Raw genomic sequence first — 12,109 nt, forward strand, 5'->3', positions numbered from 1 at the left:
TGCTCGTCCTATTTTTGTTCAAGAAAAAACACCATAGAGTTTATTTTACTGTTTATTTACAAGAAGGGAGAAAATGTACAGTTTCTTACATGGGTTACTAGTGCAAATCGGACACTCTTGGTAAATTAGAAAAATTAAGATTTTAATTAGCTAAAATGGACACTGCATGACAGCATCACATCCATATGTTTGGAGGAGCAATTCAATGTCAAAAATAAACGGCACTTTAATGGAATTTTAAAAAAAGCTAGAAAACCATGCAACTGGGGTGCCACAGAGAGAAATAGTGAATAAAGAACTAAAGAAAACACACTTAAAGATGCCAATTTGTTATGTTCGGATAGATCACTGTTTACCTTCAAACAATTACTGCTGACAAACTAACATGCAGTCAGTGTCAATAGGCAGCACCTTAAACATCAATATGAACTGAATTAAAAGAACAAACCACTTGCACTTGATAAAAAGGGCCATTTCCCACATTCAGTTTTAAAAAGTCAGGTTTTCCAAGTGCAGTTATAAAGGCATGTTTCCAAAACATGTACGCTTTCCATACCAGACAGTGGATCAACCATCTTTAATGTCCTTGACATTTAATTTGGAACTCTGAACGGTATGACACTTTTGCAGAGACGCAACAAAATCTCTATATTCAAACAAAGATAATCAAACTTGGATTCATACTGAAAACAGCAACCAACATGTTAATAACCCAAATGAAATCAGGTCACATTGTAGAATGAAATAAAGATAACAAAAGTGAGGGCTGGTCAAACAAAAGAAAGTAACCCTGGCAACAATATTTTGTTAAACTAAGGTTTATACTCCTCCAAGATAAGGTTCTGCATGAAGAGGGAGACCACAACACAACAGCACTCTAATCTTGCAACAGCTACAGAACAGACATTTTTACTGAGTAAGTGGAGAATGATTCAAATCATGATGTGTTTTATTTTATTCTTTGCAAGGTGGTTTTCCTCTCATTGGCTGAGGCGGACTATTGTTCGTATGGGAACTGTAAGGTGGGTCAACAGTCGCGCCAGCTCTGTTCCACAATGGCCGACACACGTTTCTCATACTCTCTCTTGTTTTCCTGATACAGCTGAGCTGCCTGGCTGTTGGCAGGGCTGTTTGGGTTCGGCTCATCCAGTAAAGACTGACAAGTGAAAGACATGTTAACAACCTGAATAATGTCCTCACATTTTTTTAATGGTACCATCAAAATGTCAAAAAGAAAAGTTGCAAAAAAACATCTTGTTAATTAAAACATTTAGTCTGTGCAAAAAATCTGAAAGAAGTGCACACATGTACCTGTATTGAGGTTAAAATCGAAGAAACATCATATGTTGGACTCCAGCGATTCTGAAGAATGTCCAAGCATATACTACCATCTGCATAAACTGAACACAGAGAAAGACAATTTGATGTTATGGTCCATTGGCACATACTTAATTCTAGAATGTGACATATGTGCACATTAAGAAATCTTAAGTGCAAGGAACTTATAAATATAAAAATCCCTGTAAGTTTGTAAAACTTACCATTAGGGTGAAACATTTTAGAGACAAACCGAACTGTAGGAGGTTTGTTTGGATATTCTTCTGTAAATTCTATTGTGAGTTTGAAAGTCCCTATGACAAGCAGAAAAAGAAAATATGAAGCAAAACCATTTGCCAGATGTAAACAAAAAAATTACACCATTCCAAATAGTTGTACACATTTACAAAGTGGCATGTAAAAGCAGTTGCCAACAGTATTTAGAACCCAAAGCTCAATACTTACTCAGCTGTCAATGTAGTTTGTTTTGTTTTGTTTTTTAAAGAAAGAAATGACTTTTATTTAGAAAGGAAAGGACATTTAAAAAAGTAATGTTACAAAAGATTTATATTCAAAGAACACTGAAATAAATCAAATTTTTTACAAAAAGCGAGCAGCACACCTGTTTTCAACATTCATAATAAGAAATGGTTCTGAGAGCCAAATCAACATATTACAATGATTTCGAAAGATCATGTGACAATGAAGACTGAAGCTTGTGTTTTCTTGACTTACCATCTTCAAATGGTGTTCCTTCAGGGCTGTAGGTAGAAGAAATGGGTCAACATGTCAGGTTACACATAACACTTGGCATGACAGCAAGAAACAAAGCCAAAATCACTGGCCAATGTGCAAGAGCCCTGTGCATTACTCTAATCCAAAAATAACAACGCACAACAGTCTACGGATATTACATTATAACCTGTTTCCTTCACCACAAGACAACACAACACACTGCTCTATTCAGGCCACCGTCACTTAAAGATCAAATAACCAGCACCTCTTATGGGGTCCACTGGCCATCTGGCCTATTTAAAACAGCTTACATTACCGCTAACAACCTGAATCTCATAGACATCGAATTGGTTGAGATAAACAAGTGTCAATGTGTTCTGTTATGTGTTTATCGCGGTCAATAAAAGCAATTGATACAAACCCAAAAATGACAGCGTTCCAGACCATGATGTTGTTTTCAGACGGGGCTCCGCTAACTCCTGCTGGAGGATCCTCCTGGAGACTGCAAAACAAGTTATCCAAAGAAGTTGCATTACATATACTATAACTACATTACGACAACAACACATACCGCTCAGATGACCTCCAAAAAACATGATCGGAGAGGGGTAGTGTCGTTAATAAATGTATTTTATGGGGGAAAAGTCGCCATGTTAAACCCCGAGAACAGCCGGTGTCTATACAGCACCCAGGGGCCTTTAGCATTTTCTCTGTCGCTTAACTTACCGTTTAAAATCTCTCATCAGACGCCGTCTTGCTGGGGTTGACATGGTTTAATTGAATAGCCTAGACGTAAACATAAGGTATCGACGTCGTTCCTTTGAATTGGGTTCAATTCTTTCAGTTTAGCGAACGTCCGTTTGGTCGATTCGGTTAAATATCGACGTTAGCCTTTCGCTTGCTTGGATCCTCCTGCCTGTTTTCTCTACTAAGCTCGTTTCTCTGAGACTGGACCATACCAATATAAAACGGGGGAGAAACAACTGCTCAAATAAAACTGAGCTCGTTCACAAACCCATAAACCTATTCGTGGTTTAAAAACAAACAAATAAATAAAATGATTTAAGAGTACTGACATGAATAATTAGAATATTTAGTTGAATAATAAGCATAGATATGGTTAAGGTAGTTTCGAGAAAACGCTTCGAACAAGCGCAGTTGTACCGGACTAACAGTTACGTCATGGGTTTGACAGTACAGGAGCAAACATCTAATATCGTAACTTTGCAGAGTCGAGTACAGAATATGTAACAGAAAATGTTAACTGTTAATTTTTTCCCCGTTTATATTACAATTTAATAAGGTGCAATAAATCAAACGACTCGCAATGATTAGTCAAATATATTTATTGGCAATATTATTATTCAAACACATTCCTGACATACCCTGTATTAAGTCGTCTTGTAAAATCATAATCAGTAGCAACTGTAGCATAATGACTTTATCCATTTTGTCCTGAGTAAGCAGTGCTGTTTTTAAAATAGAAAAACAGTTCTTCACAGTGCACAATTTTAAGGAACAAAACAAAAAGTTACAACTTATACAGTGATATATTAGTTTAAAATTTGCACCAAAGATATTGTGATATTATTGAGGTCAACCATAATCACAGTAGCTAAAGTAAACAGAGTTTAACATTTTTGTTGAATAAAAAAATATCAATAAATCTATATATTAATAAAAGAGTGTTCATGCTGCTCATGGCCTCACTGAGGTATATCAGAATGCATCTTTGAAGAATATTCATATAAAATATTAAGTAATGCACCTTTTTTTTAAAAAAATATTTAAATAATAAAGACCCTTTTTCTATTAAGAAACACAATCCTTCACAGTTATATTAGCTACTGAACTGAAGGCAGGTTCTCCAGGCAGGAACTCCCTTAGAACATAAGAAAGCAGCCTCTACGGACACACACAAAAAATATAAATGTGAATCTGGTTCATCTTTGAATATATTTCAAAATAGATTTTAACTAAATAAGATGAATAATAATAATAATCATAACTAGAGTTCTCACATAGACCAGTTTCTTGTTCTCCACCGTGTCTTGGAATATCTTAAACAATGTTTCCACATCAGTCTTCTTGAGGATTAGAGAGTTTGAATCTAAAACATGATGACAATTACAAGGATGAAGGAATCATTTAAAGAGAGAGGAGGGGGCTCATCACAGCATTGGAAAATATTGTACGTACATTTTGAATTTATAAGCTGTAAAGCCCTTTCCATGGTGTCTTTTTTGGTCTCACTGTCCCGTGACGGCTGTTGGGGCACGTTTTCATCTGGCCATATCTTCTCCTGGAAAGTGTCAATGTAGGTTGCAATCTGATCTTCAGTAGGATGCATCCTTTTTAAAAAGTTGTTTATTTTCCTGCATGGAATGAAAGCTTATGCTTATCTTCACATCTACAGCTAAACAACCTTGGTATTAGAATAAATATGATATTAGATACTTACCTCTTTACCAAGGGCTGGACTGGTTTTAGAATGGCATCAACAATATTAATGAGGACTGAATTACCTGAAAAGGGTAAAGAGAAAAATTAAAGGGCAAAGAAAATCAGTTCTTGCCCATCATAAAAGCCAAACAGAACAAGGAGTTACATCATACCAGTTATTTCCTTCAATAAATCAAATATGGCTTTGGTGGCCTCAATCTGCTCCCAATTGGTCTGGGGTTCCTTTTTCTGAGGCTGATTTGTCATCTCGTCCTTGAACTGTCCAGTTTTCTCTTTTACTTTGAACTTTTGTGATCCATTTGGCTTTTTGTGAGTTAGCTTTTCTTTTCTGTTCGTTTTGCCCCCTGATTGGGCACTTCTAAAGCCGTCAACCGAGTCAGACTGTAAGCCTTCAGTATGGCTCATTACCGAGCTTGAGATATCATTGGAGTATACTGTGGGAATTACTAATTTTGACCTATTAACAAAGATATCTAAGCTCTCAGCAAGACTACCCTGCCCATCAGAAACCATATCAGGATCATCAGAGATCTGATCGTTGTCTTGTATATCTGTTTCTGTACTTCTGAAGGGGTCAGTCTCTTCATGGGGGGTACAAAACTGTACGTTTGTAGCCATTGGACCTTCTACAACACCCCCATTTGGCTCTTCATCTGTGTCAATGCAGGCTTGCTGTGCTGTCGGTCCACCATGATGTTTTGAGGCTCCTGCTTCATCAAGCTTATCCTCTCCTCTGCAGTTACGGGACTGGGAAAAAACATAATAACATTAAATTACCTGTATCACCAGAGGGTGGCGGTATTCTCAATAAATTACACTGTGCTCTGGTAATTGAAGCTAAAGAAGATTTAATGTGTACTGTAAATCAACAAATATTAGTTATATTTGGACAAGATATCAAATCTTGGAGAATGTATATTGATGAATACACAACCGGTCAAAAGTTTGAGGTTGGTAAGACTTTTCAATGTTTTTGAAAGAAGTCTCATATGCTTAAAGGGATAGTTCACCCAAAAATGAAGTTTATGTCATTAATTACTCACCCTCATGTCGTTCCAAACCCGTAAGACCTTTGTTCATCTTCATAACACAAACAAAGATATTTTTGATGACATCCGAGAGCTTTCTGACCCCCCAAAACACTGCAATGTAATCACCACTTTCAAGGCCCAGAAAGGTAGTAAAGAAATCGTTAAAATATTCCAGGTGTCTACAGTGGTTCAACCTTAATGAGAATACTTTTTGTGAAAAAAAAAAAATTGACTTTATTCAACAATGTCTTCTCTTCCGTGTCTTGATGCTGTTCACATTGTAAACGCAGTGCAGTGCTTGAGGGTTCTACGTCTGAAAGCCGGCTCAGTACTGGCCGGCTCCTGCGTCAGCACCACACACAGAGACTGACAAAGAAGGCAAGAAATTGTTGAATAAAGTCGTCATTTTTATTTTTGCACACAAAAAGTATTCTTGTCGCTTCATAACATTAAGGTTGAACCCCTGTAGTCACATGGACTATTTTAACGATGTCTTTACTACCTTTCAGAAAGGTCTTGGATTTCATCAAATTTCTTAAGCCGGGGATGCACACTGTGCCATTTATAATAATCCTTTACGACTGTTTTTTGTCAGACTTAACGAACGTCTGTTTTACATCATCAGTCAATGACACGTTCAGTGATGTGAGCTGCATTACACACACAGGATTGACATGGTGGCTACAAAGAAATCTCTAACATTAATTTTGGTCATGGCTGTAAAAATGAAGACAATTTGACGGTCATTGCAGGAAAAGTCACACTGCAGTACTGCGAATCAAATCTTCTGACACTGCCAGAATTTCATCGGCATCAAAATTTGATCGTTTGACCAAAATTTGATTTTGGTCATTATAATCGGCTGTCGGTGAACATGTCAAACTAATGATCAAAGACTTCAGATTTTGGTCAAGGATCAGAGGAATCTATTAGGATTTGCAAAATGTGTCTCAGATAGCCAAATCGTGGCCAAAATCGCACAGTGTGCATCCGGCTTTAATTTGTGTTCCGAAGATCAACAAAGGTCTTACGGGTTTAGATCGACATAAGGGTGAATAGTTAATGACACACTTTAAATTTCTGGGTGAACTAGTCCTTTAACAGGGCTGCATTTATTTGATCAAAAGTACAGTAAAAACAGTAATATCATTAAATATTATTATGATTTAAAATAACAGCTTTCTATCTGAATATATTTTTTCCTGGGATGTCAAAGCTGCATTTTTAGCATCATTACCCCTGTCTTCTTTCTTCTTATTATAAATTTTGAAAACAGTTGTGCTGTTTGGATCAAAAGAATAGCATTTTTAAATATAATTATTTTGTAACAATGTAAACTGTAACTTGATTAATTATTAATTTAATGCATCCTTGTAAATAAAAGTATTAATTTCTTTGAAAAAAATCTTACTGACCCCAAATTTTTAAACAGAAGTAGATAATCGGTTTCATCATTAGATAGTCTTTCAAAGACCCCTTGTGGTAAAAATAAAGTTTTTAATGTTGTTTATATGTCTAATGTTATTTGTCTGACGTTGTAGTGACACATAAAACTTTGTAGACTAGCCTTTTCCTCTTCTTCTTCTGAATCAGTTTCTGGTTCAAATATATATGGCTGAATTAAACCAATATTTCCACTTGCCATTGAGCAGCGTTTACTACAGAAAAGTTGAGCGAGTGGATCAGGTATTCTAAGCTTGTGTGATTCCGTGGAGACAGAGACTACTTTGCATATTCATGGATCTGCGTATACTAAATAAAGCAAGGGTGTAAAGTAACATTCAAGCTATTTTAAGGCATGAATAGCTGTTTTAAGGGATACAATTATTGCCTTTAATTTATTGACCTAAAATCTGTTCTTACCTCTTCCTCATCGTGGCTAGGAGTGAGGAAGCTAGCAAGTCCATTTAGAAGACTCCACACACCTCCCTCATGTTCCTTATTACTCAGCAGCCCAGCAAAAGGGCCCAGGAACTGAAATACATGCTGAGTGTGACCAAGCTGTGCATCAGAAACCAACTCCTGGAGAGAAATGAGGGGAAAACATTTCCAGGTATGTAGAATTACTGATATTCTACTTGCAACTCCCTCTTACATTCTAGACAGTGTGTGTGACAGCTGTTACCTGTAAAAAGTGCTCAAAGGCTGATCTCACTTCCTCTGTGTATGCGTCATCAAGTTCCTTTTTTGTGTTTTCTACTATTGCAGAAATAGAGGGTAAAGTGGAAGTATCCTTAGAAAAAAAAAGAAGAAAAGAAAAAAACTGTTTAAAAGATGAGCAACTACAAATTTTTATTAAGAATATTTAAGAATTAGAGTCAAATATTAATGACTATAATACAAAATAGTCAATAGAAACGATGCTTTGAAGATTCCTCACCCTTTCCTCTCTCACCTGCCAGAGCCTATAAAAATGAAGTATATCTGACTGGGTCTTTTTCACATCCCAGTGGAGATTCTCAGGGTTATCTCTTTCCTCCAGGTGAACCGTGAAACACAGCTCTTCACTATCCTTCTGAACCTAAGACAGTGTTTTTATCATCATAATTAAATTATTCAACTCAATTTAGATTGCACATGGTTTAGCTTCCTTTGTTTTAAAATATGCCTCACATTTGTGACACGGACTGCCCATTTCCCCACCCGCCACATCTCATAGGAAAGCTTAAACTCCATCATATCCTCTTGGACAGTTGTTAGGTAAACATCTGTTTCACTGTCCTTTAAAAAGAAAGCACAGGCAGCATCAGTTGCACCGAAAACTTTATAAATCAATTTAATATTGATGGTATATTCCATACATAATCGGATTCCAAGCCACTTTTGATGGAGCCCTCTCTACTGTTTGCACTATCATCTTCAATAACTGCAGATCTACGTGCTGATAAAGCCCTCTGATAAAGCGCTTGCTGCTCCTTCTGTTTTTTCTTTTTGGCTTTCTTTAACTTGACCTTATCAACAAATTTAGAAAATTGTTCTTTGAGTCTATTGCCTACTTAGAAAGAAGAAAAAAAAACTTTATTATTATTATTATTATATTATGTACACATACTGCTCATAAATCGAATTACTGAGATGCAAGAGAAAGATACACCACCCTTCTTCTTTCCTTTTATGTCTTCAGACTGACCATCCTCTGCTTCATCTGTCAATCTGTGGAATTTCAATCCACAAGTTTGAAAGCAGAAAGAGGCATCCAAATGAGACTGATATGAAAAATATACTAAGACTAAATGTATAGAGATGACTTACTCTTCTGCTTCTTCACTTCCCATAGAGGATGGTGTGCCTTCCCTATTTGAGTTAACCAGGTCTCCTATTGAACATTTAGGGGTTACTCTATCCAACTGCAAAACCACCATCTGATTCAGGTTGTCTGGATTACAAAGGCATGTCACAAGCACATCAAGTGCTAGACATGGACAACAGGAATGACAAAGAATCAGTGTATTGGTAGAAAATAAACAATACAGTGGGTATATAAAAAAAATAACAACTTGTTGGGTCAGTAGGATTGATTCATAAAAGAATCCTGAAAAATATGTATCACATGTTTGCACAGAAGAAGAAGTTTCTTGAGAACTAAATCTGAATATTAGAATGATTTCTAGGCTCATGTGACACTGAAGAAGAAGTAGTTTCTTGAGCACTAAATCTGAATATTAGAATGATTTCTAGGCTCATGTGACACTGAGGACTGGAGTAATGATGCTGAAATTTCAGCTTTGCCATCACAGGAGTAAACTACATTTTACTGTTATTTTAAACTGTTATTATTGTAATAATATTTCACAATATTACTGTTTTACTGTATTTTTAATCAAATAAATGCAGCCTTGGTGAGCATAAGAGACATCTTCCAAAAACATAAATCTCACTGACCCCGCAATGACAATTTAAAAAAGAACTCGTATTGGTTAGCAATTAATTCTATAAAACATTTCAAATGTTTAAAGGGATATCAAAGGAATTTCAAACATTTAATTTTTGAAATTATATTAGAGACAGTTAAGAAAAAAAAAACACTCTTTATAGTCATAACCATTGAGAAAAAGTGAAGAGATTCGTTTCTTTTAATGCTCTTGAGTATTTAGGCACAGAAAAATGTGGATAAACAAGTCTGTAAAAGCAGTGAAGACAAGCTGAGACAATCCTCGAAGCGACGAGTGACAAAATAATGTTTGTTTCAGAGATACTTACTATCCTTAAGAATGAATGCTACATGTTGATGTCAGATAGCTGATTGGAATGTTCTGATCACTAGAAAGATCATTAGAAAGTATTTAGCACAAAGGTCAGTAGGGCTAACCTTTTGTGGCTACAATCTCAGTTAGGACACACTGGTAGAGTTTTGCTTCCCAGAGGTACTCAGGGAAAAGGTTTCGCAACAGAGCTTCAGAGAAAGTTCTGAGGACTGCCATTTCCTCTGACCTTGAACTGAACACTGGAGAACTGAAACAGAAACAGGCCAGTTGGCATTTTACTAGCGGTATTCTTGGAACTGCATTCAATGGAAAGTCCATCAGTTTTGGCAGAAATTCATAGCTTTTAAAACATGAGCTTGAGAATCATAAGACCCAGTTCTGCTTATGGTCTCTAAAAATTACTAATATTAAAAGAGAAAAGGAAGGAAGTTCACAAACTCATAACAATACAGTGGTGTCGCTCACACCAGAATATTTTGCAGTATATTAGCCAACAGACAAACATGCTCACCCATCTGACTGTTTTGCATTATGCAGGTGGTGAGTTAAGATCCTAATACAACCCACACTGGTAGCAGACAGATCAAAGTTCTTGGCCTTGCGAATAATTCTCTCCACAATAAAATTATATTCCTCCTGTAGTGCCCTATAAAGGGGCTGACTGTCATCAAGTTCTGGGACAGTGTACCATGGCTGGATCAGGCGAGTATAGGCACATTTAAACACTACAAAAGAAAAACAAAATGTAATCATGACATGCACAACTGCAGTGATCTAACTTTGATGCCATATATGTCTCTATCAATTTTGGTAAGGAAATTAAGAGGGTATAAAAGGGACATTTCCTAAAATAGAGGCATCCAATCCTATGAGAATTCTGTTATCATATTTTCTGATCCTGTATTTCTGTTGTACGTCATCTTTATGTTGGATATGCATAATGGGGGGTGAAGCTTGTGAACAACAAAATTATTATTTACCCCGGAGGAGTGACCTCTGTACATTTGGATATTGCATTGTTTTAGACACAATTTGTCTGGTTCTGGCGGTATCAGTCTCATCAATGGCACCAACATTGTGACCTTTCTTTGACTGAAACAGGAGGATTAAAGTGCAATGTATTAAACAGATGATGTCTGATAGCAGAGTCATACAGAAATTAGGTCAGCAAGAGCTTTGGGTTTTTGCTTTCTGGAAGACCCTACATCCAGAAATAAGGAACAAAGAGTGTTCTGGACGTGAGAACCGGAACCAATGTCTCAACCAAAGCATTTAATAATGAAGTGACAATGCTTTCCATGTTCTCCCCACAGTTCTGTCTAAAAGTTGATTTTATTGTTATGTATATACATTTCCAATAACCATTACAGATATGTCTCCTATTACACTGCTGAAAAATCAAACATAAGCTAGAAGCTTTGTTTTGGGACACAGTAGCAGGTTTCTAGCTGGTTTACAGAGTAGTCTTTAGCTGGTGCAAGCTGGGAGACAATCTTGAACAAGCTGGTCCTTCGATTTCAAGGTAGCCATGCTGGTTTTTGGAACATAACATCTGGTCAACCAGAAACAAAGTTACCAGCTAAGTTAGATTTTCCAACAGGACAGTGTCAATCAATCCATACAATTGTTCAAAGTAATAATAATAATAGCCTAATAATTATAACAATTCGGCAGAACTATTGTTAATGTTCTCAAATCACATACGTTGATACATGAAGACAATACCTGTGCTGTTTCCTCAGGTGTATCATCCGTCTGAGTGCATGATTCACGTTCTTGCTTTTTAAAAGGGAAATTTAAAAAGCATAAAAAACAAAAGAACGCTTGTGTCCATATTTGTCCAAACTCTGATAAGTACCAAACAAGTACAAATATAATGGCGAGAAGGCATCGCCAAGTGTACATTTTTAAAAAGGTTCAGAAAGAAATCCCTTCAAATTAGCCTTCTTCATTCGTATTTTTAAAAGCAACACTTTATCGCTCCCTTCGGCTGTCATCCAGGCAGACGAGAATCATACTGCAGAACCGGAAGGTAAGTGTTTATGGTAAGAGGAACTTGCGATAGTAATGTGATTGGTGCACCTGAAGATGTCGTAATATTTCCCCATTCCTGAACGTTCTCAGTACACTTGAACGAAACGATCATTAAGTGAATCGTTCACTTCCATACTTTACGAAAGACCGTTTACTGTGAAGGCTATTGAATGACAAAATTGCTTTCTGTATTAAAGTAGGCACCATGCGACACAAAATATCAAGCATTCAATGAAACTAAGTCTACATTAACATTTTTCTCCGCTGGGTGGCATAGTGGCACACGTTGTAGCTACACTTCATTGATCGCTGTGAGGGGAGTGT

At 36.5% G+C, this 12,109-nt stretch overlaps 2 protein-coding genes across 5 annotated transcripts; both read right to left on the minus strand.

The window, feature by feature from the left end:
- Positions 1-39: 39 nt before the first annotated feature.
- Positions 40-3,222, minus strand: ube2a (ubiquitin-conjugating enzyme E2A (RAD6 homolog)). Its single transcript, XM_077236250.1, has 6 exons — positions 2,779-3,222; positions 2,474-2,554; positions 2,053-2,078; positions 1,542-1,631; positions 1,312-1,400; positions 40-1,156 (listed from the first exon to the last, which is right to left on the minus strand). Exons 1-6 carry the CDS (start codon positions 2,820-2,822, stop codon positions 1,028-1,030), a joined length of 459 nt encoding a protein of 152 aa, XP_077092365.1. The 5' UTR covers positions 2,823-3,222; the 3' UTR covers positions 40-1,027.
- A 158-nt stretch (positions 3,223-3,380) lies between these two features.
- On the minus strand, positions 3,381-11,775 carry LOC143744602 (uncharacterized). 4 transcript variants are annotated; one of them, XM_077236247.1, is made up of 16 exons: positions 11,477-11,775; positions 10,732-10,843; positions 10,263-10,476; positions 9,856-9,998; positions 8,799-8,958; positions 8,644-8,699; positions 8,348-8,538; positions 8,160-8,267; positions 7,942-8,067; positions 7,672-7,779; positions 7,410-7,568; positions 4,668-5,262; positions 4,514-4,577; positions 4,252-4,427; positions 4,074-4,162; positions 3,381-3,957 (listed from the first exon to the last, which is right to left on the minus strand). In XM_077236247.1, exons 1-16 carry the CDS (start codon positions 11,654-11,656, stop codon positions 3,865-3,867), a joined length of 2,574 nt encoding a protein of 857 aa, XP_077092362.1. In that variant the 5' UTR covers positions 11,657-11,775; the 3' UTR covers positions 3,381-3,864. The 4 variants fall into 4 exon arrangements, with proteins under 4 accessions (XP_077092362.1, XP_077092360.1, XP_077092363.1 ...); XM_077236245.1 differs by having other exon boundaries at positions 7,927-8,067; positions 11,477-11,772; XM_077236248.1 differs by having other exon boundaries at positions 10,732-11,303; positions 11,477-11,772.
- Between the last annotated feature and the right edge of the window lie 334 nt (positions 11,776-12,109).

The sequence above is a fragment of the Siphateles boraxobius genome, unplaced genomic scaffold (assembly GCF_051911475.1).
Source record: "Siphateles boraxobius isolate OS27281-9 unplaced genomic scaffold, OSU_SipBor_1 2, whole genome shotgun sequence".
NCBI lineage: Eukaryota > Metazoa > Chordata > Actinopteri > Cypriniformes > Leuciscidae > Siphateles > Siphateles boraxobius.

Coding starts and splice junctions, on each gene's coding strand:
- LOC143744602 (XM_077236245.1), bottom strand. CDS start 11,656: ATGTACACTTGGCGATGCCTTCTCGCCATTATATTTGTACTTGTTTGG. Junction 10,477..10,731: donor ACAGAGGTCACTCCTCCGGG/GTAAATAATAAT, acceptor TTTCTTTTGTAG/TGTTTAAATGTGCCTATACT. Junction 4,578..4,667: donor TTTATTGAAGGAAATAACTG/GTATGATGTAAC, acceptor TACCCTTTTCAG/GTAATTCAGTCCTCATTAAT.
- ube2a (XM_077236250.1), bottom strand. CDS start 2,822: ATGTCAACCCCAGCAAGACGGCGTCTGATGAGAGATTTTAAACG. Junction 2,555..2,778: donor CTGATGAGAGATTTTAAACG/GTAAGTTAAGCG, acceptor CTTGTTTTGCAG/TCTCCAGGAGGATCCTCCAG. Junction 2,079..2,473: donor TGGAACGCTGTCATTTTTGG/GTTTGTATCAAT, acceptor TTCTACCTACAG/CCCTGAAGGAACACCATTTG.